The sequence below is a fragment of the Scardinius erythrophthalmus genome (assembly GCF_964197995.2).
Source record: "Scardinius erythrophthalmus genome assembly, chromosome: 1".
NCBI classification, from domain to species: Eukaryota; Metazoa; Chordata; class Actinopteri; order Cypriniformes; family Leuciscidae; genus Scardinius; species Scardinius erythrophthalmus.
Genome location: NC_138221.1, coordinates 48,060,201 through 48,087,919, shown reverse-complemented (window position 1 = coordinate 48,087,919; position 27,719 = coordinate 48,060,201). Strand labels below are relative to the sequence as shown.

The window sequence follows — 27,719 nt, the reverse complement described above, 5'->3', positions numbered from 1 at the left end:
TTAAGGGATAGTTTGACTGAATGATTGAATGACTCACTCGTTAAGACAATGATTTGCTGCCACCTACTGGCAGTTTTAGTTTCTTTTTTCTTTTTTTATCGTTTCATGGGGGCCTCTAACTGTTTTGTTGGCCAACCCAGAAGTTAGCATCACTCAAATTCACTCAACAAAATCCCAATAGGATATTTTCTATTGGCTTGTATAATTGCAGGACACGATCTCTGTGAGCTACATAAGTTTATGGTTCTTACGTGTTTCATTCATCATGACAATCTTCACAAATGAAAACAACCGTTATGAATTTTGAAGCCTAAATACAATTGCAAGAATTAAAAAGCTGAATGTAGACTAAACAAACTACACGGGCATGTGCCTTTGTCATCACCATTACTAAGCTTAGTATTTATTTAAAATTACACATTCAAATTAACACATTTCTCCTTTGATTTAGAACAGTTTGCAAGAGCACAGTGCTAGCACATTGAGGCTTTGAATGTGAACTAGTGAGTAGATGAGTTTTCCCTTTCGGTGGGATGACGTTTAATGTCCCCGACAACCTCTGTAGTCCCTTGTTATCAACAGATTTTTCAAAACAAAAATATATGTAATAATAATTCCCAAAGGGAGACTAAAATGTGAAAATATCTTAAGCTTGTGTTGACCACAGACCTTATTTCAGGCATTTAGCCAAAAAACCCATGCAAAAAACCCTTTAACTTCAGAATGATGGAACTGGAAGTGCTAAAATGCAAACTCGTTTCAGGGTTTTGGCCTACGAAAATACGTCATCCCTGCAGCACTCTATTACCAACAAACAATATAGCTGCTGGGGGACATTACCAAGATGGTTGCCGTGTGAACCGACTTGCCTTAAAGGGCCACGTGCTCATACTGTACATATGATGAATCATCGGCAAGCTGTGCCCGGATATCTTCACCCATCCTTCAGTCTTTTATAACCTCCAATATATGTCAAAACGCTCAGCTTTCTGCACTGCTCAGGGTTGCTCGCGGAACAAATCAAGTCAGAAAGCACTAAAGGGACAAATAGTAGGAAATAATAAGATAAGTGGAGAAAAGGAAGAGCGAGAACGCCGGGAGAAAGATTCCACAATAAATTTATAACAAAAGCGCAATGACAATATCGGCCACTTCTCCTCTGTGGCTGGAAGTGGAGTGTGGCACTGCATTTTATGATGTGTCCTCATTAGAAATCGCAGCCTGACTTACTAATTTATCACCCCCTTGTACGTTTGTGAGATCAGCAAATTCAAGAAACAACCGAGATCAAAACTCAAAGATCTTGCTCAGCTGGAGGCCGGTACAGCTTGTTTGAGTTTGGGCAGGCACTGCAGTGGAAAGATCGCTCTCTGTCTAATTATCTTATGAGCAGAACAGGCCGTATTCACGCCCTTAGCCAGGGAGGAGCCCGACGCAAGCCCGCGGCTCCAGTCAATCAGACGTGAGTGAGTGAGACGAGAATCCTGCGCTGACAGCGTTCCTCGGGAGACTCTCTCCGGGACACAATTAACACCAACCAGCTTCACTTTTCCAACGGAAAGAACGATACGAATAGCGCAAAACACTGAGTTTTCCTGATATTGTTATTTGCGCCACATTCGTGCATCTGATTAAATATTGATTAACATTAATGAGACTCAGCCTCTCCCCCTCTCTTTCCCCGCACAAAAAAAAAAATAAACCCTGTCCCAGTTTTTCCCGCCGATCCGAATAATTGAACAACTCTTTTAGGAGCTGAATAGACACAGCTGTAGATGTGGAGGCTGGTGATGCAGGTTTTTGCCTTGCTTTTCTTTGCCTTTTTTCCTTTTCTTTTTTTTCTCCACAGCTCCCTGAGGTTCACTTGATATGTTGGGGTTTGTTTCTAATGAGCTGCCTGCTGGCTGGGATGCAGTTCCATTTCAGAGCAATTACAGTGGCCGTAATAATCTACAGCAAGCCCTCAACATGCCAACTCCACCTCCTCCCCGTATCGGGCTCCGGTCTCGCTGCCTCTTCTGACTGACCATAAGCAGGGAGTGCTCACATTAAGCAAGGCCTGTCACAGCTGAGTGAAGGCCCTGCTGGACAGAGTTAACCAGCACGACAGGAGCTGACATTTGTTCATTTGGATGTGTTAAACACAGAAGCTCATAAAACATCGCTTGAGCCTGGCCGCTCAGCAGCTGGATAATTACTTTCAGGCAGCCAGAAGACAAACACGAACACGAGCGCATTATGAGGCTTCGGCTCAATCTTTTCTCCGTCTGCTTCTGTTCTCGACGCTTTCCTGCCTCGCTTTAATCAGTCTATCGCATCTTTCCGTCTTGCTCTCTGTCTTCAGTCTTATATGCAGATTTAGACGTTATTGTTTGTCAGCACACGAGAATGTAGATGCCGCTTCTAAACGTAGACACACCACTTTTGAGGTGACTACACATAGCAGATTGGGAGGATATTGACATCACTATATGGTGAATACTGAGCTCATGAATATTAATTTGTTAAAGATTAGATTGCAAAGTACAGAAGTCTTCCTAGACTGTCCGGTCAAGTTAATAAGGTAATAAATACTCATGAGCCATAGAAGTTCCATGCTATCTTAGAATTAAATGTCAATTTTACTTTTCTTTTATTTAAATATCAAAATTATATATAGTAATAATAAAAAATGAGCTGTCAATGTAACATGTTCATTTATTGATATTAACTAAAAATCATAACAGTTTTGGGAGTCTGCAGTCCCAGCTGCTACTACAGACATCAGCAGCCTCAAGGCACAACTGAACTACTTGACAAGGCATCGTAAAAATGAGGCACTCATGACATGAGATACTGCAAAAAAAAAAAAAAAAAAAAAAAACTGTGTGAAACAGGGCCGTGAACACCACAGACATTGACAGAGATGGCACCTTATAATCAAATATGGTCAAATTGTCCCACCCCAATATTTTATATTCTTGATGCTGCTCTACTGCACTCCATTGTGCACCACTCTGTTTTATATTAGGATGACAAAAAGTCTTAAAAGTACATTTTTTAAAATGGTCTGCTTCAGTGATTAAAACAGCACTCAAAATGTCTGAGATGGCCAATCAAATCAAAGGCGGCAGGCTTTGACGCAAATTTCAACGGGATTGTTTAGTTTTACACAGTGAAAGAGTGTGAGGTAAGATGTAAGTATAGACAGAAATGAAAGTAATATCCAGTAATGCAAACTATTCGAGTTTTGTTGAATTCCGTTTTGAATTGAAAACAGCCAACATAACTTATTTAATTTGTCGTTGAATGTGAGCGACTTTATTTCATTATTTTCCTTAAAAAAAAAAAAAAAAAACATTATATATGTGACAGCATCACCACCTCTCCCACAGCAAATTTTGTCCCACCTGATGTTCAAGACATGGTTACGACCTTGATGCAAAGGCCAAAGTTTTCCATATAATTAAACAACTAAATACAAATAGGTCGATTGCACATTGATTGGCTATTTCTTTAGAGTAATGACATATTTTTGCATTAATGCATATTTATTTGATAACTTCACCCTTAAAACTGCTAAATACAGAAACATATCTGGTATTTTGTTAACAGCAGTCAACAGGGATGAGGGCTGACCACAGAACAATGGCATGACAAATTCACGTATTACGGCATCCTACCGATCACACACGGTCTTCCAGAAATAAATGATAAAGATGCTTCAAATGAACTGTAAAATACTCACAGAGAACAGAGGGTGCCTATGCAACGCTGAGACACTAAAAAAAGGGGGGTATGGACAGGATTGGTAAATTGTGCAACAGCTGCAAAAGCAAACAGACATTATTATGAATGTGAGAGACTAATCACTCTTCTACACACAAACACACAAACAGGAACACATGTGCCCAGCAAGGCCCGGCAGATGGTCTCCGCCCCCATTTCCATACACGCGTTGCCTCTCTCTCTCTCTTTCTCTCTGTCATCCCTCAGCAATCTCCCACCTCATTCTTCCTTTCGCTCTATCTCTCTCTCCCAGAGGGCCATGCACCGGTGCACAACACGCACACATGACCTAGGACATTCACTACCCTCTTGTTTGCATTCAAGCAATAACCAACTTCCACTAAGAGCATGCAAACAGAGCAGACAAAAGGATGTGATCATTTAGAGTCATGGCCCATGACAAACGCAATAGCACTGGCCTTTACCTGCCTGTCAATGCTTACTGAAGGGTTTGAAAACTCATCAGGACTTGATGACATGACCAATCTCTCATTTCAGCGACTCGCTGAGGGCTGCGAGATGGGAAAGGGATGGAATAAATGAAGCGCTAAACAAAGAGCCAAGGATATAGATTTCAATGCCACGCAACAATACAAATTAAACTTTCTGGTTGTCTTTTAAAGCATCTTGATTTAAGAGATCAGAGATTAGCCCTGAAAACAAAACATACAAAAAAAACCAACAAAACAAAAAAACCTTTACAGCGGAGGTGGTTTTCAAATGGAAGATTAAATGTTAACCTTTGTTTGAACATGCATATATCGTTCTCTGCATATTTGCCCTTTCAGAAACCTTCCCCAGCACAATGACAGGACGGGTTCACTCTCAGACTTGAGCCCTTAATCATCTCCTTGTTTTTGACACTTTAAATACTTTTGAAATTCATTATCAATCACTTTAAGTGTCATTCTAACCTGGAGAAAAAAAAAGTGCACTTCCAACATTATTTAAAAAAATGACAATGAAATGTACCATAATTTGATCTGAATCTGAATTTAAATAAAATCTGAACACTACTCTTTTGATGAGATTGAACATAAATAAATAAATAAATAAATAACAAATGCTGAAGCCAAAAGACCCATTAAAGAAATAAAGAAGCACTTTTTAAATTGACGCAAGCCTTGCTTTTTAATAGGTAGCTGACACATACATTGACCTAAAATAAAAACAAAGATTTTAGGTTACAGGTTTTCCACAAATATGAAAAAGGTTCCGTAAAAGGTGTTCTGTTTGTTGAACTACATAATATATAATGAATTTAAAAGTACAAACATTCCATGTAGTCTAAGTTTATAAAAGCTGGATAAATATGCACAATCATTATAATTAATTTCATTTTAAATAGTTTATATTTTAATTTAGTATATAATTTAAATGATTTATTGATAGTGTTTAGTATAGAATCTCAAATCTCTAACAGTTCTAAAAAATGAATCAAATTAATATGTGTGTGTGTTTGTGATGTGATGCATGAGCCTTTTGAGAAAGAAACAGTGAAAAGCAGAAGTGTCCAGGAGGCGTGATGGTATATGGGTGCGCTAGGTACTTAAATAAATGAACAGCACTGAGCAGATGTAATGGGAAGGAAAGAGAGAGGAGCAGTTACGCATAGTCAGCACAGATGGGAGCAGCAGAGAGAGAGAGAGAGAGAGAGAAAGAAGAGTGAGATGGGGGCTGTAAAAGGTCTGCTGAAAGAAAGCAATAGCCATGTGACTTTGGGCCGGATTGATTTTAGCCGTGAAGACCAGGCGACCACACCTCCCACACCTCCCACACCAGGTCAGTCCGGGGTCCTGCGGCAGGAGGGAGATAGGAGCGGGTGCAGGACGCCCCCGGCTTTAAGGGTCAGGTGAGGTCTAACTGGCAGCTGCTTAAACCTGCCCCGCTACTAACACAAGCACTGTACAAAACGCCCTAGTCCTGAGGGTGAACGCAAACAAATAGCACTGGTAAAAATGTGCTTGGAAAAGCACACATTTACATAGGGATAACATATGCTATATATGCACTGACTGCTGTGACTTTAAATAGAGGCAAATAATTAAACGTCTCTGTTTGACATGAATCTGTCGCTAAGAGACGCTCCTGTTTTATTGAAGTAATTAGTTTGCACAGATGAAAATAATTCTACCAATGGATGCAAACATTCCTTAAGCACTCGAACTAAGAGGCCCTGCTGATGCACAATCAAATGCGAGTTATTCCTAGACAACATTGTTCCGCATGCTAGGTACACGTGACCCACATGTAAAGAAATCAAATCGAGAAAAAAAAACAAAAACAAAAAAAAAGCATAGTCGTGTTGTCTGTGCCTAGTCTTGAATGAGACCCCAGCTGTAGTGAGATGCATTCAAAATGTCTTGCATCTCAGCTATAAATAGTCTCAAAGACCCAGATTCCCAGTTCACTCAACACACATGAATGTGTGCGCACACACACTCAAAAACAGAAATGCTTGTGCAGGCACATAAATATTTGAGAATCAGAAAAATAAAGATCAAGTAATCAATCAACCTCTACAGTATGTCGTGATGACCTTAGAACACACACCCCAGCTAAAAAGAAAAGAAAATTTAGCAAAAAACAAACAAACTAAAATCCATAACAACTTTGATAATAGCAAGAAAATATTCAAATCGACAATTAATAATAAGAAGATCGAAATTTACACTTGCAACGAGCTATCATACAGTTAAAATGGCATTTATTCTCCCATACAAATGAATGACTGACATGCTCTGCCTTGATTAGAGAAATAAAGCTGTCTCTTTGTTAGAAAAAAAATATATCTATCACTCAGATGTATTTGCAATTAAACTGACATGGAATGCAATTTCTATTGGATAAGACAAAGGTTAGAGGTGTCACTGAAGGTTAATGGTGGCTCTGTGCGACAGATGAAAGTTAAATGAGATCACTGATCTCAGTCACGCCGAGTTTGGAGAGAGACATGCAATGGCATATAGGATCTGATGACTGATCGATTCCATAGATTAACTTTTGATTTGATAAATCCCCTTGAATTGTCATCACTCTAGGAGCTGATTCACTGTTTGGAAAAGGCACTGATGACAATCAAGTGTATCAGATAATCAGGGGATGAAAAGATGCCCAAGGGTGTAGTCTAGCACATTAATGACTCTAAATTAAAAATCTGTTTTTAACATTTTTTGCAGCATGAACCAAGTTAATCATAAAGAGATTTAAATATGATCTAATAAGTGTAATAAAAAAAAAAAAAAAAAAAACATCAAGAGGACTGTACATGTATAACAAAAGGCATTAAACAGACATGGACACACAATATGCTGAGCACATGAGGATATCATGTAGCAAAGTCATAAGAGTCAGCAGAATTGTTTATCACACAGTAAAACCACATGAAGTGTTTCACCTCAACCCGAGAAGTGAAAAATCAGCTTGCACTCTTTTAAAATACCTTAGGATGCTTGCTTATATATAGACTACTTTTAAGGCTGATACAAATCGGATGACATGGCAGATTATTTATTTAAATTGATTGATGATTCTCAAAAGAAGCATGACCAACACAGTTACACTAGTAGACAAAATCCCTCTCTTACCACACTGTCCACTTTCATATGTGTTCCACTTACACTTGGGCGCACACCCACATGTCGTTTGTGGCAAGCCTCTTTAACATTCACTCCTAACTATCTAGTATTTATGTTACTAGCACTTATTTAGTTATTTTTAGTAGTGATCCAGTCGTAACTGGTAACTTTTTCAGTTTAACAAGTTCCCAACTGAAAAGTCAATAGATTCTATAACAGGCTATCTCTAGTGGCTAGTATGAATTCCAGTTTTCCACTAGTCTTAAACCATCCCAATTGTTATGACTAGTCAAAATAGCTACTTTAAAGTTCAATTAAAACTTGCCAGTAACAATTGAAATATACTAGTGTCTAATAAATACCAGTGTCTGCAACATATAGGCCTACTACTTGAATAGTAATTTGGGATAGCCTAGTAACTACAGCAAAGGAAGTAGGCTAGTGCCTTGTGAAGAAGTGTAGTGACTATCTTAATAGAATAGAAGTGCACGCATCAAATGAATAGTTAGCCTACTTAGTAATAACAAAAAAAATGATACTAGTAACATGGAAATGCATTCGTTCAAATGAATACTTGTTGAGTCGGCTTGCCACAAACATGTTTCGCATATTTGCACTGTATTCCGCGGGTTCGGAGAGGAACGTCGGCGCGCGCGTGCGCGTGCTCACTCACCTGCTGTAAGTACATGAAAGTCAAGGCACAGGAGAGCTGCGGACACATGTCCACATTCGGCAGGGCGACGCACGTTCCGCCCGTCAAAGGATGCTGCATCGTGTTTTCGTCCGCTCGTCCTGTCCTGTCCGCCGAGTTTCACGGGTTCGTTAGGACTGCTTTAGCAAGATCGGCTGCGGTTATGAAGCCTTGAAGCAGCCACGGAGTGTGCGCAAACGCGGCAGAATAACCGGCTACAAGCGAATGTGAATGTGCGAGCACGAGGGTCCCGGTGGAGAGCGAAAACACTGCGCGCGTCTGTTCTTGTCCCTTATGATTTCAGTAAAACCCTTGTAGTTCACACGAAAGTCTATTCGGCACGTTTCTCGCTTTTGTAAATTAACTCAATCACGGGCAAGAGGTACGAGAGTTGGTGACTGGACGTAGTGAAGTTGAAGCAGATCTGTTTTTCCATTCGCTGTCAGAAGAGTCCGGGCGCACCGTCTGTTTCATTGAGCAGCATCTGAATCTCCTAGGCGAAGAGATGCGGGGCGGGGGCCAATCCTAAATCACACATTCGTTTTTAACGGGGGTGGGGGAATCTCTCCTTTTTTTCTCTTGCGTGAAACTGAATTGTCCTCATAATTTATTATTATGGCGCCACATAAAGCGTGCGCACAGAAATGAACCTCTCATCCACGCAAACAATCTGCCATCACATTTGTGTTCCATTAAAATCATTTCATATCAGCCTGTAATGCTTTGTGCTTTAAGGAAGACCTGTCCAACCTAATGCCTTTACTGAATTTATAATCACTTATAACACAATTTACCATTCCACTTTTACAAAATAAAACATTTGACTGTGATATCAATGGATGAGGGTTGGACTTAGTGCTCATTTGGTTTTCTAAGACTAAAAAATAAATAAAAAATGGGTAGGCTATAGCTAGAAAAAATATATAACAATATATTTATTTAGCACTTTTTGGTTTGATTAGGCAATTATTACAATATTTATTTTTTATTATTATTTTAATAAATAGACCCAACTGTTTATTTTTATCATTACTATTATGAGCTCATCTAACAGTTGAAATGTACATTAAGGATCAAAATAATTCTGCTCAGTATCACTCAGCATTGATTAAATGATGTATAAAATTAAACCAAAAGTGAATTTTTAAACCTGGGAAATGTGTATGTGGAGAAACCTGTAGTGGTGCTCACCTAACAGTACCAAAATATATTTATAAAAGCACATTATACAAAAATAAATAAATAAATAAATAAATGAATATGTGCTTTAACTCAAAAAATTACCATGGTAACCACAGGTTCTGTCAAAACACCGTAAACACAGTAATCACACACCAGTATGTGATTGTTATAAAGAAAAAAACGTAAAAATTTGCTATAGACACCACTGTTATCAAAAACATGTTTGGTATGTAAGATTTTATGTTTCAAAATTAAAATAAATAAATAGATAAATAAAACATTTCACTGATATTAATGCAGAACCATCTGAACCTAAGGACCATTTGGTTTATGTTTTCCTACAAATATTGTGCTATTTTACTATGTAGTTGATCCAGAAGCCCGCTGAAACTATTGCATCAAAAAATATGCTTGCCTTTGAAAAAAATCACAAACACAATCCCACGTTATGATTGATTTTCACTGCTTGTATCCTGAAACAATGCTGATGGTGAAAACCGTATTTTTGTAAACTGCAGTGATAGCTAATGATTTCTGTGCATAATATACAGCACTCACAAAAAGAGGTACATCCTCAAAATGTGCTCTACCAAATGACTGTTAAAATATAATGAAACGAGAAAAAATGAGCCATATCATTGAACACTAGTGAAAAGGAAAGAGGACAAAAAGGGTTCAGCAAACTGAGACAGCGACATATAAGGGCAACACAAGAGAGTATCTGCTTATCTAAATCATAAAAGAACATTTGTGTGCACTAGGCCAAATGTTAGGCACTAAATAATTAATTAAACCACACACAAATGTTTGAATTTATTGTTCAACACGCTTCTTTTAACATCACTTTGGCCTTATCTCCCTATCAACAGCAAGGTCTTTATTGTAAATTCATTAACAGCTGTTAAATGTTAAATACAACTGATATTCAACCGACAGGCTGACCAAGGTCTAAGCAGAAAGTGCAAAGATATACAGTAGGGGGAAAAAGAAATTGAATTATTCATGTTCTTTCTCTTTAATCTTTTCCCCTCCCTCTTTGCACCACGTTTCAACCTAAGGTGACTCGCAAATCCATAGCAAGATTTCATATCCTTGTTACTTTAACAGAGCAGAGTCATAAAAATCAATGTTTTTCTATGTTGCATGAGGGACCGTAATTAAAACGGGCTTCTGAGGAGTCGGCAGACATGTATTATGGAGAGGGCAGCAGACTGCTTTGCTCCATTTTACTCTTTCTCTTCTCCACCCCACTCATAGCCTGAAGGCAAGACTATTTCTTCCCTCTCCCCACCCATAGACGTCTTCTCAGCCTTTCCTCCTGCATTCCCCCGGTTTTTTTTTTGTTTTGTTTTCCAAGCTTTTTCCTCTCTTGATGCTACAGAGTACAAAATAATAACTGGACCATCAACCAGTGCATCTTCAAAAAAAAAAAAAAAAGAGAGAGAGAGAAAGAAATAAAGAAAAGAGCATTCGGCCAGCGTTTCATCGCAGATAGTAGTGTTTATTTTGCTGCATGTCACTGTGCCTTTGACATGTGATGAGGCATGGCTGCCCTTTGCAGTGCGTCTGTTGTCTTCGCCTTTACTGAATAAATAAGCAGGGACTGCATATTGAGAGAGAGAAACCTCGCTTATCTCTTTGTTTGTCAGTGATGGCTCTCTCTCAGATTTCTTGTGTACATTGTGTTATTGGTCTGTCTGTGATGGGCAGAAAGAGGAGGAGGAGAGAGGGTGGAGGGAAGCAACAAGGTTTCTAAAGCTTGTGTGCTTTTTCCTTTTGCACTGTGAGAACACCTAATGTCAAATTCATCCAAAGAATTAGAAATAGCCCGATTCTATTAATAGAATCTATTAATACATCAGATATTGGCATTTAAAAATAAAATGGATTTACGATGTCTGCAAAGAAATTGAATCTGTCATTATTTACTTGTCTTGTTCCTGTATGGCTTTTTAAACTGCCAAGTAACTTGAAACAAGGTATTTCGAATAATGTATATTGCCTATACAATAAATGTCAGTGGGGTCCAAAATGAAATTGGTGCTGATTTAATTTTATTGCATAAAAAAAAGAATGAAACTTTTTTTTCAAAATATCTTCAGGTTTGGAATGACATAAGGGTTTAAAAAATGATGACAACATGTTAATTTTTTGGGTGAACTATCCCTTTAAGAAATATTTCGAGAGTGAAACCAGCTGAAATAAATTTAAGGCGGGACTTCACAATATCCATTGGGATTTGTTGAACGTGAAAGGAAAGTGAGGGATTTATTGGCGAATATTATTTTCCCCACCTGCACAGCCTTGGTTACATCAGCAGAGGCGACGAAAAGTTAATACATTTTTGATGAAAGTTTTTTTTTTGTCTTTTCTTTAGATTAACGTGCACAATGAGACCAGGAACAATTCTGAAAAGTAAGTAAATAGTTTTGGATAGAAAGTACATTTTAGACCAAAAAATATTTGGCCCTGTTCTACTTCTAGATGGACCCAAACGTACAATATTACCGCTGTTAAACGTTTCTCACAATCTGTGCTTTTATATAACAGCACAACAATAGAAACCACCCCAGAATAAGGAAGAAAACATTTAAGGCGAGAAGAAAATTTAATCATACCCTGAGCTGGAAAACAGTTCACAGTTATTTCAAGCTTTTACGGTTTAGATAGACTTTCACTGACATTTTATAGCTTCAGTAACTGACAGAAGAAGTGAGCTCAATGTAATAACTGTTATTGTGTGCCATGGTACACATCAACACTAATGAGAAGGACCTGCTGCATGTGCACCTAAAAAAACAAAAAACATGTCAGTGGCTAATCCTTAATACTTCTTTTGCTTTGCCATTTGCTCATTTGCAATACACGCTCTGCGTCTGTTGTGGCGTTATCAGTTAGATATGACATACACGAATACAAATCCCTCCCCTTGAATTGTGTTTCTAAAAGCAGACTGCTTTCCACCACACCACACCACAACAAATTGACTCTGCTGTTAAATGGGAACATGGTTGGTTGTTTCCATTATGTTTTGTTTTTTTTAAATTATTAATGCACGGCAAGCTCTCAAACGCACATCAACAGGAAAACAAAGTCAAAGATGGAGATGTGTTTTGCTAAACAAGCCAGCACGCACTTGTGACGTTTTCGATCAAAACGACAACTAATATCACCTTGTTGTCACCACTTAGAGGACAAAACACGAAAGAGATGACAAAAGGAAATCCATATACATGTGACAAACAACACATCCTTCAGATGTATATGCGACAAACCACGGCAGCTTCGGAGGTGCAACGCAACTTTTGGCGCGTTTAGATCCCTCCGAGTGTCTAAGTAAATGAGCTGTGGCAGTGCTTGCCACATTGTCATTTAGGATCAGGTTGGGTGTATTTCAGTAGCAGGGTGCTGAGCTACAGGCCCGGGCTCCATTTCAGGCTGTGCACCCGATGTGAGCATCACCATCGCTGACAGACTAATAAGGAAGGACTGGCTGCCTCCACCCCGTGTCAGGAAGTTGACAGGACTGCAGCAGGTGCTGAACGTGTAGGGAAGATTGATGAAGTCACATGGAGGTGGATTGCAGGGAGCCGGTTTGGTCATTGTTAGTGTTATTTTTCATTACGGGCCCGGCTTGCTTAATGTAAATCCTAAGTCAGGATGATGGCTAACATCCTCAGCCACAGTGTGATGGGTTTTGTGCAGAAAAATCAGCCATTATCTAGCCGGGCTGCCGGGCCGATGAGCCTGGCGTTCAGGCTGTGATGGCTGAGACTCATTGTAAATAGTATTGTTTGTTTCTCCCGGTTGGTGGAGAATGCATGCAACTTCTCCAATCATTTCCAATAGGAAAATAAAATAAAAAACCACCATAACCGAATAGGAGTGATATATTTTCTCTACTCTGGGCTGGAAATAGAAGGGCACAAACTCTGCACGGTCACGGTCTGCATAGGAATTCAAACCGTCGCCTGATATGTGACACTTTTCCAAACGCCACAGACGGCCGCATCAGTGACGATCAGCGCCGGGAGGCTAATCAGAGATTCCTTGCCGCTCTTTTACTTTGGACATCGCACAATTTGGAAAAGTCAGTTTACATGACAGTAATTACGGAAACAGATGGGGCTCCGGCAAAAATACGGCGGTGCGGAGACAATGGGCCCAATGCATGGGGGACTTTCGGGGGCAATGAGGAGTGCAGGCAGATTGCATGGCAGCTGAGACTGCCTTTCATTAGCACTTGAGTGTGCGTCTGGAAGCAACAGAAATGCGAGTCGTTTGTTACCCCGCTGCTGTCTGTGCTAGGGGCCTGCAAATTGATTACTGGGTGGGACGAGGCAAGCGATCCTTAGCACCTCCACACAGCTGGTTACCTAGAGCAGAAGCTGCAGAGATGCTAGCTGTCCACCCCCAGCTTTGGCTTGACAGCAGCTGCTGATCTGTGCTCATTTCAATGCATTAAGACTTTGCTGTCTTTTTAATTGGCAACAAAAACAATCCCATCTCACCGTTAATCACCTCTGTGGAAACATGCGGGGGGAAAAAAGAATCAGTGCCTTTTCTTCTTTGTCTATTTTCTCCTTTTTTTATCCGCCAGTGTTCCTATATATAAAAACCATGGAAACAGAATATCCTTTAAATAGAAGACAAATGCTCAGAAAAGATGGAGGCCAGCGGTAGAGTGCTAATTAGATGTTTGTGGGTGCTAAAACCATAACAAGTAATGCTGAAGTGTTTTTCTACCAATTAGTTCTTCAGCTCATAATCGAAACCCCAAAGGTCCAGAGCAGATATATATATATATGGGCTATACTTAAATGATGTTTGTACAAACGGGGACAGGGGAAGGGTTGCGGACAGGGCTGGGGCGAGGGCAGGCACTCTTTACGCCCAGACGGCGATTCGGAGCGACATCTTAGAGAGCTGGGGCAAACGCTGTGGATGACTTCCCCGTGCTTTCACCAGGCACTGCCATTAGAGTGCTTTAGCTTCCATTAACGTGTCACTTTCCTTTGCTGCAGAGCCCGTGAGGAGGGGGCGATTCGTTCTGACAGGACCAGGGGCTGTCACATGGAGTAACGGTTCAGCACCGACCAACAGGAAAAGCCTCAGAGCTGACGGATCCACGATCCATCAGAGCTGACGTGCAGGCCTCCTCCACCACAGATCCGACTGAGGCGCGAGGACAGGAGTCCATTAATTAACCGCTTAATATGTGGAGCTCTGAAATTCCCGCGCTACTGAGCATGCCACTGTCTTGATTCGAATGAATAAAAAAAAATAAAAAAATGTCAAAGATACACCGGTAAAGAAAGATTCACACCAATAATGAAAAACAGTCTAAATATGTTCTACATTCAACGTGGGCATTCTATAATTATTAATGGATAGATTCTGCAGTTATAATAAGAACAGTTTCAAATATAATATTACAATTAACTAACAATGTTTTAGAAGAAGAAATACTCCAGTCGTAGTCTATAATGTCAGGGACTGATTCATTTGAGCTGCGCGAGTTAAAGCTGAACAATGAACAATGAATGAACACTGGTAAATGGAAGTGCATTATTATTGGATTAATTAAGTCACCGAAGCGCATCTAATACATACCAGATTAATCAGATATATGCACAATATAAACATAATCTTACAACTTGCATCTGCATAAAATGGCGCGAATGCAGTTGCTACAGTACATCAATATGTATGTCACTTTGTGAATTTCTACTTTCTGTAACGACACACTAAAGCATGGACAATGAATATACATTCACAATGTTATAATGGTGTACTCAATATATGTAACTTCAACAGCTCAAATTTGTCAACTACAATTAGACATAATTCTTAGTAAATATAAAATGATAAAATATTACTAGTGAAGTTAAACTACATTTTCATAAACCAAAAATCTATACAACACTGTAACCCCTTCAGAAAAAGAGGCACATTTTAAGTGATTCAGTGTCAGCGACGTCTCCATTTACAGTATAATACAACAGCGGGTCCAAATACATCAATATTGAGAAAGTCTTGTGAAGGGATGCTGCATTGTAGTCATTAGCATATCATTAATTAGCTTCCCACTTCCTTATGAAGACTGCAAAAGAGCAAAGGCCCTCCGGAGGGACTCGCCTTCATTTAAGTGGCAGCGTGAGGTAGGGAACAATCGGAGGAGTGCTCGTCTCCCGAGACCACTCCCTGTAATCATCAGCTGCTGCTCTGAGACACGCCCTGCTCATTCATATCACAACCAAGCCGCCGCGGCACCTGTAATTCAAACACCAGCTAACCCAGCAGCTGGCAAATTATATCAAAATGTCTGATGTTTGTGCTCAACTTCTGAGCCAGTCAGTCTTGCTAAAAGGAGGACAGATGGTACCGTTTCTTCGGTTATACTTTTAGCATGTACAGGCAAACAAACCGGCTTCGCCATCATGATGTTTTATGAGATTTGACAGAACTAAATCTTGACGCAAACCATTACGGACATCACACTCCGACTGAAGCAAACTCCAAATAAACTTCTGCAAGATTTTGCCTTACACTGAACATACTGTATTAGCAACGTTATAAAGGCATTGCTTACCTAAACAAATTCATATTTTGCCATCATTTATTCTTCTTTACGTAGTTCCAAACCTGTATCACTTACTTTTTTTCTGTGCAACACAAAAGAAGTTCATCTTCAAAAGAAGTTGATTCCTCCCAAGCCCAAAATCAATTAGCAAACTCCAAATGATCCATTCACATCCTCCATTTCCAATCACCACATTCTCCTGTAATATCATCAATTACCTCACCACTTAAAATAACCGTCATTCGTGCTATATTTTCCAGCATACTCGTCTGATTCCTGCTGCTCATTAAAGGCCTTTCCATTTGTTTGCTCACCGCAAAGGTCCTTAAATCTGCCACAACATGCAAAAAGAGGCCAATTCCACTTTTCCCTGCAGTGTTAATTGAGGGAGCACACTGTCTTCTGATTAATTATGTCAATGTATAAGAAACATCCTCTTTTCCAGCGCTGCATAAAAAGAACTTTAGGTCTGAGCTTCCTCAAATTAATGCACAATGAGCTTAACAGCCCGTAGATTGCATCTGCACATCATGTCAGTGTCTTATTATGACAGGCCTTGACCGGAGATTTCAGTCCTCTGTCGCCCCGGGGCAAATGGGATCAAGATCTTCCTGGACAGAGATAAATTCACTTCTTGAGTGCAAGTTTTCTTGAGGGATGCAATTCTCGTGTTAATGTGATGTAACAAGATGTTGCGTGTTACAAATAATGTAAGGTGTTAATAAGTGAATTGCGAAATGTAGTTTCGAAAGAAGCGAAGAGACCGACAGAAATGGGTGAAATTATCAGGCAAACATGTTGAGGAAAACACACACACACACACACTGCTCTGACATGCATAGTCTTAAAGCTGGCTTGCAGTAATTACCCAGCTGCTGAACTACTAGGGTGGCAGGAATGAAAATGAGTACCAATTATTAAATGCACCACAGAGAAGATAGAACACTACAGGAGGTCCACAATGGGACTCATGTTGCTTTGCCATAGCTTCATAAATGCTAAACGACTCAGAAAAGCATTAATATTCCAACTGTTCCATCACTGATTCCAATTTAAAAGAAAAGCGACCACCTAGATATCATTCAAGTCAATGAGACGCCTATGAAAAACTATTGCTATCTGATGCATTCCAATGAAGGTTTCACACCTGTATGGAATGCATTGCACTTCGTCTCAGAGTGTGAGGCAACAGGAAATAGCCACACACTGCATCTTACCACCAATAAATATGAAACTGGCGCAATTTTACCCACTCAACAAGGTGTTGAGAAAAAAAAAAAAAGGAGATCTAGCAACACTTGTGGTCAAAAACTTAGTGGTCTTAAACTAATAACTAATTATAATCTTAAAAATAACTACAGGCCTTCATCAGTATAAAGATGAAGTGCAAATAAAAAATTTGACACAACAAATCCAACTTTATTAAAAAACTTTTTTTTATTAAAATAAATATATACATGTATAAATACATGTATTATAATAATACTGAATGTTAGTAGTAGCACTATTTTTATACACTTCTTCCACAATTCCAATGAAAAAATACTGACCACACGTTTTTCTGAATCTGTTCCCACCAATAAATGTGACCTGTGTCTGTCTTTCTTCATTTAAGGCTACTCCTCTTGTCGTGCACAACGACTCCCTCAACGTTCACACTGTATTACCCTGGGACTTATTAGGTAGCTATATTGTGCCAGCACTCATACTAAGATAACCCTTACCTGGTCTTATCACCGGCACACAAAAGCATGGGATCAAATAGGCCTCCAATGTAATCCATCTCTGTCAGCGGCATTACGGAAATTACCTGTCACAACCATCATGGTCGAGATTGTGTGATTAAACACAAACTTTAAAATAAATACCCAAAGGTAGCAGAACATGGGTCTCAGCAAAGAATATTTCAATTGAGACCCCCCTCTCTCCACCATTACTCATTAATTGTTCAATTCTACACAAAGGAATTACGAACGACACAATGTTCTGTCTGAGTAAAAAAAAGAAGGCCGACAGAATGTGGGAGATCATCCCAGGCTATTGCTTGTAGCCGCAGAATGATCTTTCATTATCTTTAATTCAGATAGGCAGTGTTTTCTGTCATTCCACTGCGCTCGTGACAGAGCTGGAATTGCTGTTTCTAAAATAGAGCTGAGAAGTTAAATGGATTTAAACCTTTGTTCACCAGAGTCTTGTGTGCAGGCCGCACTTAATGGAAATGAGTCTCCGTGCCTGACAAGATGGGAGGTGCACGTGGTGACCTGTAGCTTAAAAGAGGACTGCTGTAATTCATAGTACAATTAAAAGACGTTGTCACGTCAAACTCTCACATCCTCTCTCCTGGTCTGCACCAACTGTCTAAGTTCCACAAAGAAACTGAAGCTAATTGTATTAATGTAAAGACAAACACATATAAAGACTTTTTATTTTTAACAGTACCTGTCAAAAATGTATATTGTTTTTGAAAGAAGTCTCACCAAGGCTGCATTTATATAAATAAATAAAAGTAAAATAAAATAACAGTAAAAACAGTAACAGGCTATTGTTAAATATTATTACAATTTAAAATGTTCTATTGTAAAATACATTTTTATAGAATTTTAATAAATTCCTGTGATGCAAAGCTGAATTTTCAGCATCATTCCTCCAGTCTTCAGTGTCACATGATCCTTCAGAAATCATTCAAAGGGCCCCATCTTGCACCCAGCGCAATTGACTTTGTACACCGACGCATGTATCATTCTTATTTTTCACCCGCGCAAAGCGGACTTTTCCCTCCACAGATGCACGTCGGTAAACTAGGAAATACACTTGCGCTCCCCAGGGCGGTTCAGCGCAAAGAGGAGGCGTGTTCCGGCGCAAACGTTCCTTCATGCTATTTTACAGGTTTAGAAAACAATTGACCGTTCGCAAAAGCCACGCCCCCTAGTTATTGTTACTACACCCGTCAAACAATTGAGAACCAGACACATAGCCATGGCTGGGTTGAGCTCCATACCTATTGGTATAAGTGATTGGTTTTGGAGTAATGCAGAAGACATATCCTCCAGGGCACGACAGAAAGGGCTGCAATCTAGTTTAGGTTACAAAGATTCAGTTTCTACCTGTTCTATCAGAGGTATGACAGGTTAGCTATGCTAGCTAAGCTAAGGATGACGACCAGGCTAAACAAGTAACGTTAGCCTACAGTTTCCCCACCTCTCAAGTTTAACCTTTCATCATCGCATATGTCTACGTGTCTTTAAACATTTCATACTGCACTCGCTCGCGTCCTATTCGCTTTGGCCACGCGAATGGATTCAAAATGTTCAAGCGTCGAACTAGACGCGATACACGCAAATTTACCGCTCTATTCGCGTTTAGTGTGAACGCAGCATAATGAACAGGCTCCGATGTCAAGATTGCCTGGAATGTGTATGTGTGTGTGTGTGTGTCAGAGAGAGAGAGAGGCACGGGCGCGATCGAACAGTGGAAACATAAAAACATACTCCGTATTTTTATTCATACAGGACATTAAAACTGCAAAGTGTTTTAAGAGTAAGAGTACTTAAACTACTTATTGATAATTGATATGCTAAGTTAGCTCGCTAGCTTTACTTAACGTTACCTTAGAGCAGACATACTGTACATGCTTATTAATCTTCGAGGCATTTAGCTGTGAGTGAGGTCTCCCACACTGCTTAATCCATTGTCGGCATCTTTCCGCTTGGGTCTTGGGCTTTGGAAAGGCAAAAAAAAACGACCCCTCCCTCTAAACTTTTGGGGTACCTGGTGTCAGACTTGCAGGTGCCATAGGCGCATCGTTTTACCATCTTGCTGAAATCGCAATGTTTGACGGAGGTCCTTCTCCTTAGTTACAGTTGCTGAGCTAGGATTGGACGAGGGCCGTTCGAGGGCGGGGTTTTGCGAACGGTCAATTGCGCCACTAACCAGGAAAAAATAGTTTAAAGTCAGTGGCGCGTTGCGCATGTTATTCATATAATATTTTAAGGGCGCATGCTTGGCCATAATCAATGTAGCGTGTGCACAACGTGCATACACTTTGCTTCTCTCATCTACACAGAAGCAGCAGTTTTCATTTTTGCAAATCATACATTATTAAGATAGATAGATAGATGGATAGACAATTTATTATAAAAGCATACATCTAGCTTACACATTTACCCAAATTATCATACGCCTGTTTAACCGAAGTTAATTTGGGTGGGTTTCTCCATTTCAATGTAACTTCTCTCTTTTACGGCCGTGACGGGAGCGTTGCTCTCCTCGGCTGTGAACCGCTCCTGGCGCGCGCCTGGCAAATCCGCCATTACAATAGCAATCCGCCATGGAAAAAGCGCGTCTGCTCTTAAAGGGAATGTGAGATGACGCTCTGATTGGTTTATTTCACGTTACGCCCAAACCACACCTATGAATAATGAAGCTACTTCAGACCAACCCCTTTTAGATTTGCGCCGGGCGCAAGAGTCATCTATCCCGCCGGGAAAATAGCAAAAGCGCCCAAGACCCGGCCACAAAGTTACTTGCGCTTTGCGCTTGACACTTGCGTTTCAGATCGTTAAAATAGGGCCCTTATGGTCTTATCATAATTGCGTCCAGATGCACCTGCAAACATAGAAATAGGAAAAAAAGAGGCTATTTCAAGGACTAATGTGTTTTATAACCGCAAATATACAGTATACGTATCAAATAATGTGTAACAAGCATGCTATGATAAAGCTTTGCTAATGTTTTTCCACAATGTTTACATCCAGAACAAACCTGTGGAAAATCCTGCAAACTGTTCAAAGGTAAATGTATAAAGGTTATTATGGCTGTATACGTGACTCTCGTGGTCATCAACTGCCTTTATCGGCCTTTTTTGCTTGAAATCTGTTCACGCAAGCTTCCAAATGCACTATTTATTGCTGACAGAAATCATTTTTGAGCATTCAAAACTGTGTGGCTTACATTTTGTTGAGTTTATTTATTTTTCAACTTCTGTTTACAAGGTTAGCTTAAAGGTTCACTCAATTTGGATGAAAGACCTTGCAAAATTGCGCAATGACCTTGTTCTCCGGCAGCTACAGAGAGAAAAAGGAATAAAAATATTCCAAATTTAATCCCAAGGATTCACTCTCACTCCAAAGTAATATTTTGTCCTTTGAGAAATAATTCATGCAATATGTGTGGCAATGAAAATGATATAAGGTTAGGCATTAGATATTGATATAATAACTTATTTAGTGTTATTCATATAATGGACTCGATTATGTCAAATTTAACATTTCTTTAATAAATTATAAGATGTGTGAGAGTAAAAATGTCACCTCATCTTTATGGATCAAAGTTATATTCCATGCCTATCAACTGTTCCCATAATTCTGATTAATACCCCCGTCCATTTCTTAGGGGAAATATATTCATAGTCACACTGTCTTCATGCCGCATCTTTTTTCATAGTGGACAAATCTGTTTAAAAAAATTCAGAGGTCCCAACACATGCCACGAAATGCTGCATGGAAGAGCCCATTACGGTTCCAGTTTTACTGTGAACTCTGCCTACTGGTTTATTCCAGAACTTTGAGTGATCAAAGAGTGGTAAACTGTCAAAACCCAACAGTCCTGAAGACTAAGGTACAGCACATTTTCAAGTCATTGAATACACAAACAGCTCTGCACAATAGAGAACGTTTTATTCTTCAAATCCCTTTAAAGTCTAGGTCTTCGCTGAAGCGCTACTTTAGAAGTTCTGGGGTCAGTAAATAAGAGTATTATTAAACATGGCTGTCAGCAAACCGAACAAGCCGAAGCAGTGGACAGCTTCCTACTAAATTATTTACAGCTCGACATGCAGCCTGAATTTGTTATTCTGTTTCTTTAGGTCCCACTATAACAATGCAGGGCTGCGGCGGATCTCTGCGCATGGCATGCCTCACCTGCTCTTCTGCTCTGCACGCTACACCCATGCCACTGCTAGCAGCGGGTGGACGAAAAGACCGTTAGCTTCAGATGCGGCAGGAAACACTCAAAACTAAGAATACGCCAATCAATGAGATGGACCAGTGGTTTGTTTCGGATCCAAACTGAGTCGTGACAATCATAAGACTTCCTTGTACTATACCTCACTAACATTAATGATGCCCATCGTCTAGTCCTTCATGCAATCTGCACCTTGAACGGCTGGCATTCACAATGTTCTACAAATCTTAGACCACTGTGTGCTTGTTTATTATTAATTTGTCTATTTTGGCGAAACAATGTTTAAATTCCACAAAATTCAGTCAATTTTTCTCTCACTACCAGTCAAAAATATCTACAAAAAGAAATTATTTCGAAAAAAATCAGTCTTGTATCTTGCTTTTCAGGGGGGAAAGATACGTTTTCAGAGACGACAAAAGTATTTATATAATAAAATGAATACTTTTACTCAGCAAGGATGCATTAAATTGATTAAAAGAGAAAGTAAAAACTCATTTGTTACAAAACATAAAATAAATGTTGTTTTTTGAACATTCTTTTCATTAAAAAAAATCTGAAAAAAGCATCAGTTTCCACAAAAATATTAAGCAACACAATGGGTTTTTAATTGTTTCCTGAGCAGCAAATCATCATATTATAATGATTTCTGAAGGATCACGTGACACTGAAGACAGGAATAAATTAAAAAAGAAAAAGTTATTTAAAACTTTACAGTATTTTTGATCAGAAAAATGCAGCCTCTGTGAGCAAATCGTACAGACCCCAAACATTTCTACAGTAGTGTCTGTATACACTGTTTATTTTCCACACCCCTCTGGCAAATTCTTAGGATTTTTTTCTTGTTTTAAGCATAAGCATTATACTACAATCAAGAAAACATTGGCCTTGGCCAAGAGAAAAAAGTGTGAAGGGCTCCTTATGTTCACTAAATAATAAGGTTACTGACAGATGTCTGCAATGTTCGATATGAAGTTTTCGTCATGGACAAATGGTGCAATTAGGGAAAGACAAAATAGGTAAAAAGATTGTCGCAAGTCTCGCATACCCATCAGGCGGAGTCATTTGAATAGTGTTTTGTTAAGATAAATGAACTGGTAATGTAACAGGCTCCTAGAAGAGGTCTGCGCTGAGATACGAGCTATTCTCTGTTGTTCCCCCGTGCCATCCCTTTTCTCTGCACGTCAATAGACTGAGAGGTGGAGCAACACTCCCCGTGGGCATCGCCTTTTCCATTTGGACTATTTGACACAACACCCTTTCTCCTCGCCTATTCAATCTGTGCTGGGCTTTCCAGTGAGCTAATGATGTTCCCTATTGTTTCAAAGGCTTCCTAGCAAATGGCATGTGTGTATATCTGTGTGTGTGTGTGTGTGTGTGTGTGTGTGTGTGTGTGTGTGAGGCGCTAAGCATGCGGGATGCTGTGGAGAGAGAGCTGACGCCCTCTGTGTTGAGAATGTGTGTGTGCCACAGCCGGAGTGCCTGGAAACTTTAAGCCTCCCTCACAGCTTGCATCCTGTCAGCAGAATTTTGCTAATATTGAAGCAAATTTGCAGCAATGGAGCAGAGCAGAAGTTATCACTATAAGTGAGGCTTTTTTTTTCTCCGACTGAGGTCATTTTGTTTGCCTTTGTTTTTTGCTTACTGTCATCGCGTTGTATTAATAACTAAACTGCACAATTAACCTGTGAGCGCTAGTGTATTTCTAAGAATACCTTTTCTTCATTAAGATTCCTGCCCGTTAATTACCTCACGGCTCCGAGTGCTTTGTAGCCTCCCTTCTCTAATTACTAACTGAACTAGCAATGATTTATTAATTGTGTATGATTAGTGTATCTGCAAAGGCTAACGCAACCACAACACACTTTCGGTTTCACACAGTCCCTGAGACACAAGCTCTCATCAATCAGAATCAATCAGCAATTCTACACGGCTCAGCGGCCATTAAGGTTGAATGAAACTAGACTGTAATCCATACTATAATCCAAGGTGTACTTGGCTCGCTAAAAACCTCCTGTCTATTACCTGATTGACCACTAGCTAAATTCTTCTCAAGGGGACATGGTGAGGGGTATCAATAGGTGGATAAACATTGGTTAAAGCAAAACAAAATCCTGAGCCTGAACTTTTTCCGGGGGGTGGGGGAGAACTGGGTGAGTGTTGCGGGAGTAGACAAATACTTAAATACTTAAAAAAAAAATCTTGAAACTAACTAGTAAAAGCCAAAGCCATAGTCAAAGTATTTTTGTCTTCAGGTACATTTTTTAACACAGAAAATACAAAATTAAAATATTTCACAAGTTCATTTGAGCTTTTGAATTAGCCATCACTGTTTCATTCAAATCACTGTGTAATGTGTTAAAGTAAACTTATTTTACGTTGAAAATTGCTCAAAGTATGCTGTAGAAATTGTTTAAATGTTATTTGACAGACTATTAATTAGGATGTGCACAAAACATTTGAATAACTTTATATATATATATTTTTTCAATAATTAGTTTATAAAATATATAAAAGACTAAATGTATATAAAGTTATTCAAATACACACACACACACACACACATATATATATATATATATATATATATATATATATATATATATATATATATATATATATATATAGCCAAATTCATGACATCACAACCTGGAAATGTGCTCATCAATAAAAAAAAAAAAATAAAAAAAAAGGATTGCATACAAATATGAATTCTTCCCTAGTAGGTAAAAAACAGTGTTACGACTAGTAGTATGTCTGAATTCACAATATTCATAAACAAAAGACAAAAAGTGCTTTAATTACCTATTACAGGCGAGATTTTGAAGTGCACATCCAATGGACATTTTACTATTCCATGAGGTCACAGGAGAGGATTTCGGAATAGCAGTGAAGCGACCCAACTGACGCTGGTAGGTCACATGACAACATGACAAATTACATTCATTCTACAGTAGGCCTACATAGAACATACTTTTCAATGGTCCCGAAGTAATGGCTTATTTAAAAGAAGTACAGAGAGTATGTGACACCATATTTCTAAGAGCGCGTTTACACAAAAAAGGTTGTACTAAACACGGAGAAGTTTTTCCTTTGTGTTTTTCACGTACAGACAACAACGTTGTCAAAATGATCCCTGTTCACACAGATCCGAGAAAACCACTAAATCCATCCAGGTTTTATCCAGGCCAGTAGTTGCCGATGTTACTTTGTAAAGAAACACTATGTGCCTATAGACTGAACAATACGAATGTGCAGATTTCACAAATGATAGGAGATGATAACGGTATCCTTTTCAAAAACTTGCACTTTGAAATCAGTTTTCAAAAGCTTGCGTTTTCAGGCCCCCAAACGCCATTGCCATATAAATGAACGGCCAAAACGCATAAAATGCATTTAAGTGGAGACCGTCAAAACGGTCACCTGTAGCCGCTTAATAACGGATGGTCCGCCTGAATAACCGCCACATCTCACTGACAAACCGCGCAGGGCTGCCCAACAGTTGCGTGAACGGCGACGGCAGACAATGTAACTTGCAAATTACATCTGGTTGACAGGGAGGGGGGATGGGGCAGTGCAAAACAGTGTCTCTTGAACCTCGACAAAAAACACTAAGATGAGTCAATTCATATAATTAAGGCATCATTCACAGATATTGTGCTGTCAAATAGGCCATCGTGGGCCAGGATTTGGCTCTCATTATGAAGCATTTGGATGTGATGTTTCTCTGACACACAAGCGGCTCACCTGCTTCCCCCCTCTGCTGTGCATAATGTCCAGCTCATTACAGGCCTGCAGACTGGTCAATCTGAGGAGAGAGAGGGGCCTAATGAGGGCCGCGAGCTCCCCCTCGCCCCTCCCTGCCTACACTGACTCCAATTTGGAACCACATGAAAGGCGACCCAATCTGAGCCACCTAGAAACTTCTTTTCTTGTCTCAGCCCTTTTAGGATATGCCTGGTTTCATGTTATTCTGTTACAGCTGGACAAATCCTTGCTCTGCAACGTGGTCAGGTCTGAATTAGATAACAGGAATAATGAGGATAAATGGTAGCCTGGATTTACAAAAAGGTTTGATATTAGTGTCCAGTCTGGAGGAAAATATGGGTCAGGTTAGTGCAAAAGCTTTTTCTAAGCAATAACACAATGTGTTGAATTGCAATTTATATGTGTGGATTTTGAGTCTTTTTCTTTAAACACATGAATAGATTCAATTTTGTTGGATTCGATTCAACTGCAATACGTTCCAAGCAGCTTTACAAAGTGTAGTGCCTATAGCAAGCCAAAGAACAGTGACAGTAGCAAAGAAAAACTTCCAGAGAAAAGTACTTAAAAGAGCTAGAAACCTTGGGAGAGCAAGACAATAAGACTTACATTTATAAGATGACGTTTATAAGCTCACAATGACACAAACTGCACAAAACATCACCCGAGTAGGCTATATTATAGTAGCAATGTCTTATGAAATACACTCACCTAAAGGATTATTAGGAACACCTGTTCAATTTCTCATTAATGCAATTATCTAATCAACCAATCACATGGCAGTTGCTTCAATGCATTTAGGGGTGTGGTCCTGGTCAAGACAATCTCCTGAACTCCAAACTGAATGTCAGAATGGGAAAGAAAGGTGATTTAAGCAAATAATTTTGAGCGTGGCATGGTTGTTGGTGCCAGACGGGCCGGTCTGAGTATTTCACAATCTGCTCAGTTACTGGGATTTTCACGCACAACCATTTCTAGGGTTTACAAAGAATGGTGTGAAAAGGGAAAAACATCCAGTATGCGGCAGTCCTGTGGGTGAAAATGCCTTGTTGATGCTAGAGGTCAGAGGAGAATGGGCCGACTGATTCAAGCTGATAGAAGAGCAACTTTGACTGAAATAACCACTCGTTACAACCGAGGTATGCAGCAAAGCATTTGTGAAGCCACAACACGCACAACCTTGAGGCGGATGGGCTACAACAGCAGAAGACCCGACCGGGTACCACTCATCTCCACTACAAATAGGAAAAAGAGGGTACAATTTGCACGGGCTCACCAAAATTGGACAGTTGAAGACTGGAAAAATGTTGCCTGGTCTGATGAGTCTCGATTTCTGTTGAGACATTCAGATGGTAGAGTCAGAATTTGGCGTAAACAGAATGAGAACATGGATCCATCATTCCTTGTTACCACTGTGCAGGCTGGTGGTGGTGGTGTAATGGTGTGGGGGATGTTTTCTTGGCACACTTTAGGCCCCTTAGTGCTAATTGGGCATCGTTTAAATGCCACGGCCTACCTGAGCATTGTTTCTGACCATGTCCATCCCTTTATGACCACCATGTACCCATCCTCTGATGGCTACTTCCAGCAGGATAATGCACCATGTCACAAAGCTCGAATCATTTCAAATTGGTTTCTTGAACATGATAATGAGTTCACTGTACTAAAAAATATGGGCCAACATTTCTAAAGAATGCTTTCAGCACCTTGTTGAATCAATGCCACGTAGAATTAAGGCAGTTCTGAAGGCAAAAGGGGGTCAAACACAGTATTAGTATGGTGTTCCTAAAAATCCTTCAGGTGAGTTTATATTCTCTATATGCTAATGCTGTTTCAGAACTGTTTTTTTGTTTGTTTTTTTAACAAATTATTAAAAGAACCGACTCATGAGATGCACTTGTTTCAGGAATCGATCATGATTGTGATTCACACAAAAAAAAGGCTCATAAGATTAATTTGTTTATGAGTCGGACTACACTGTTTCCGCTGTTTTTGATCCATTAACAAGAACCAAATTATTATAAAATATAAAAAAAAGTACATTTTTGTCAGCAACTGAGCTGTTCGGGTCACAAGAGACGTTTGTTTATGAATCACAATACCCTCTGTTTCCGATATATTTTTATTCAGTAAAACAAACAATCGAGTCATTTGCTTTGGGAATCGGATTACACCAGCAACGTTTTGTAGATTT

The 27,719-nt window shown here is 39.5% G+C and overlaps 1 protein-coding gene across 11 annotated transcripts in view; it reads right to left on the bottom strand.

Annotated features, from left to right (window-relative positions):
* The window catches only part of rbfox1 (RNA binding fox-1 homolog 1), a 291,777-nt gene that overhangs the window by 111,722 nt on the left and 152,336 nt on the right, over positions 1-27,719 (bottom strand). Inside the window, exon 1 of one of the 11 annotated variants that reach the window (XR_014030474.1) lies at positions 8,020-8,482. The exons of 9 other annotated variants lie outside the window; for them this stretch is intronic. Coding sequence is in view for 1 of the 2 variants with exons in the window: in XM_081370502.1 (XP_081226628.1) it covers positions 8,020-8,118 (99 nt within the window). In the remaining variant the exon portion in view is untranslated. Of the gene's footprint in view, positions 1-8,019; positions 8,483-27,719 lie in introns of those variants that run through there. One more of the 11 variants, XM_081370502.1, reaches the window with a different exon arrangement.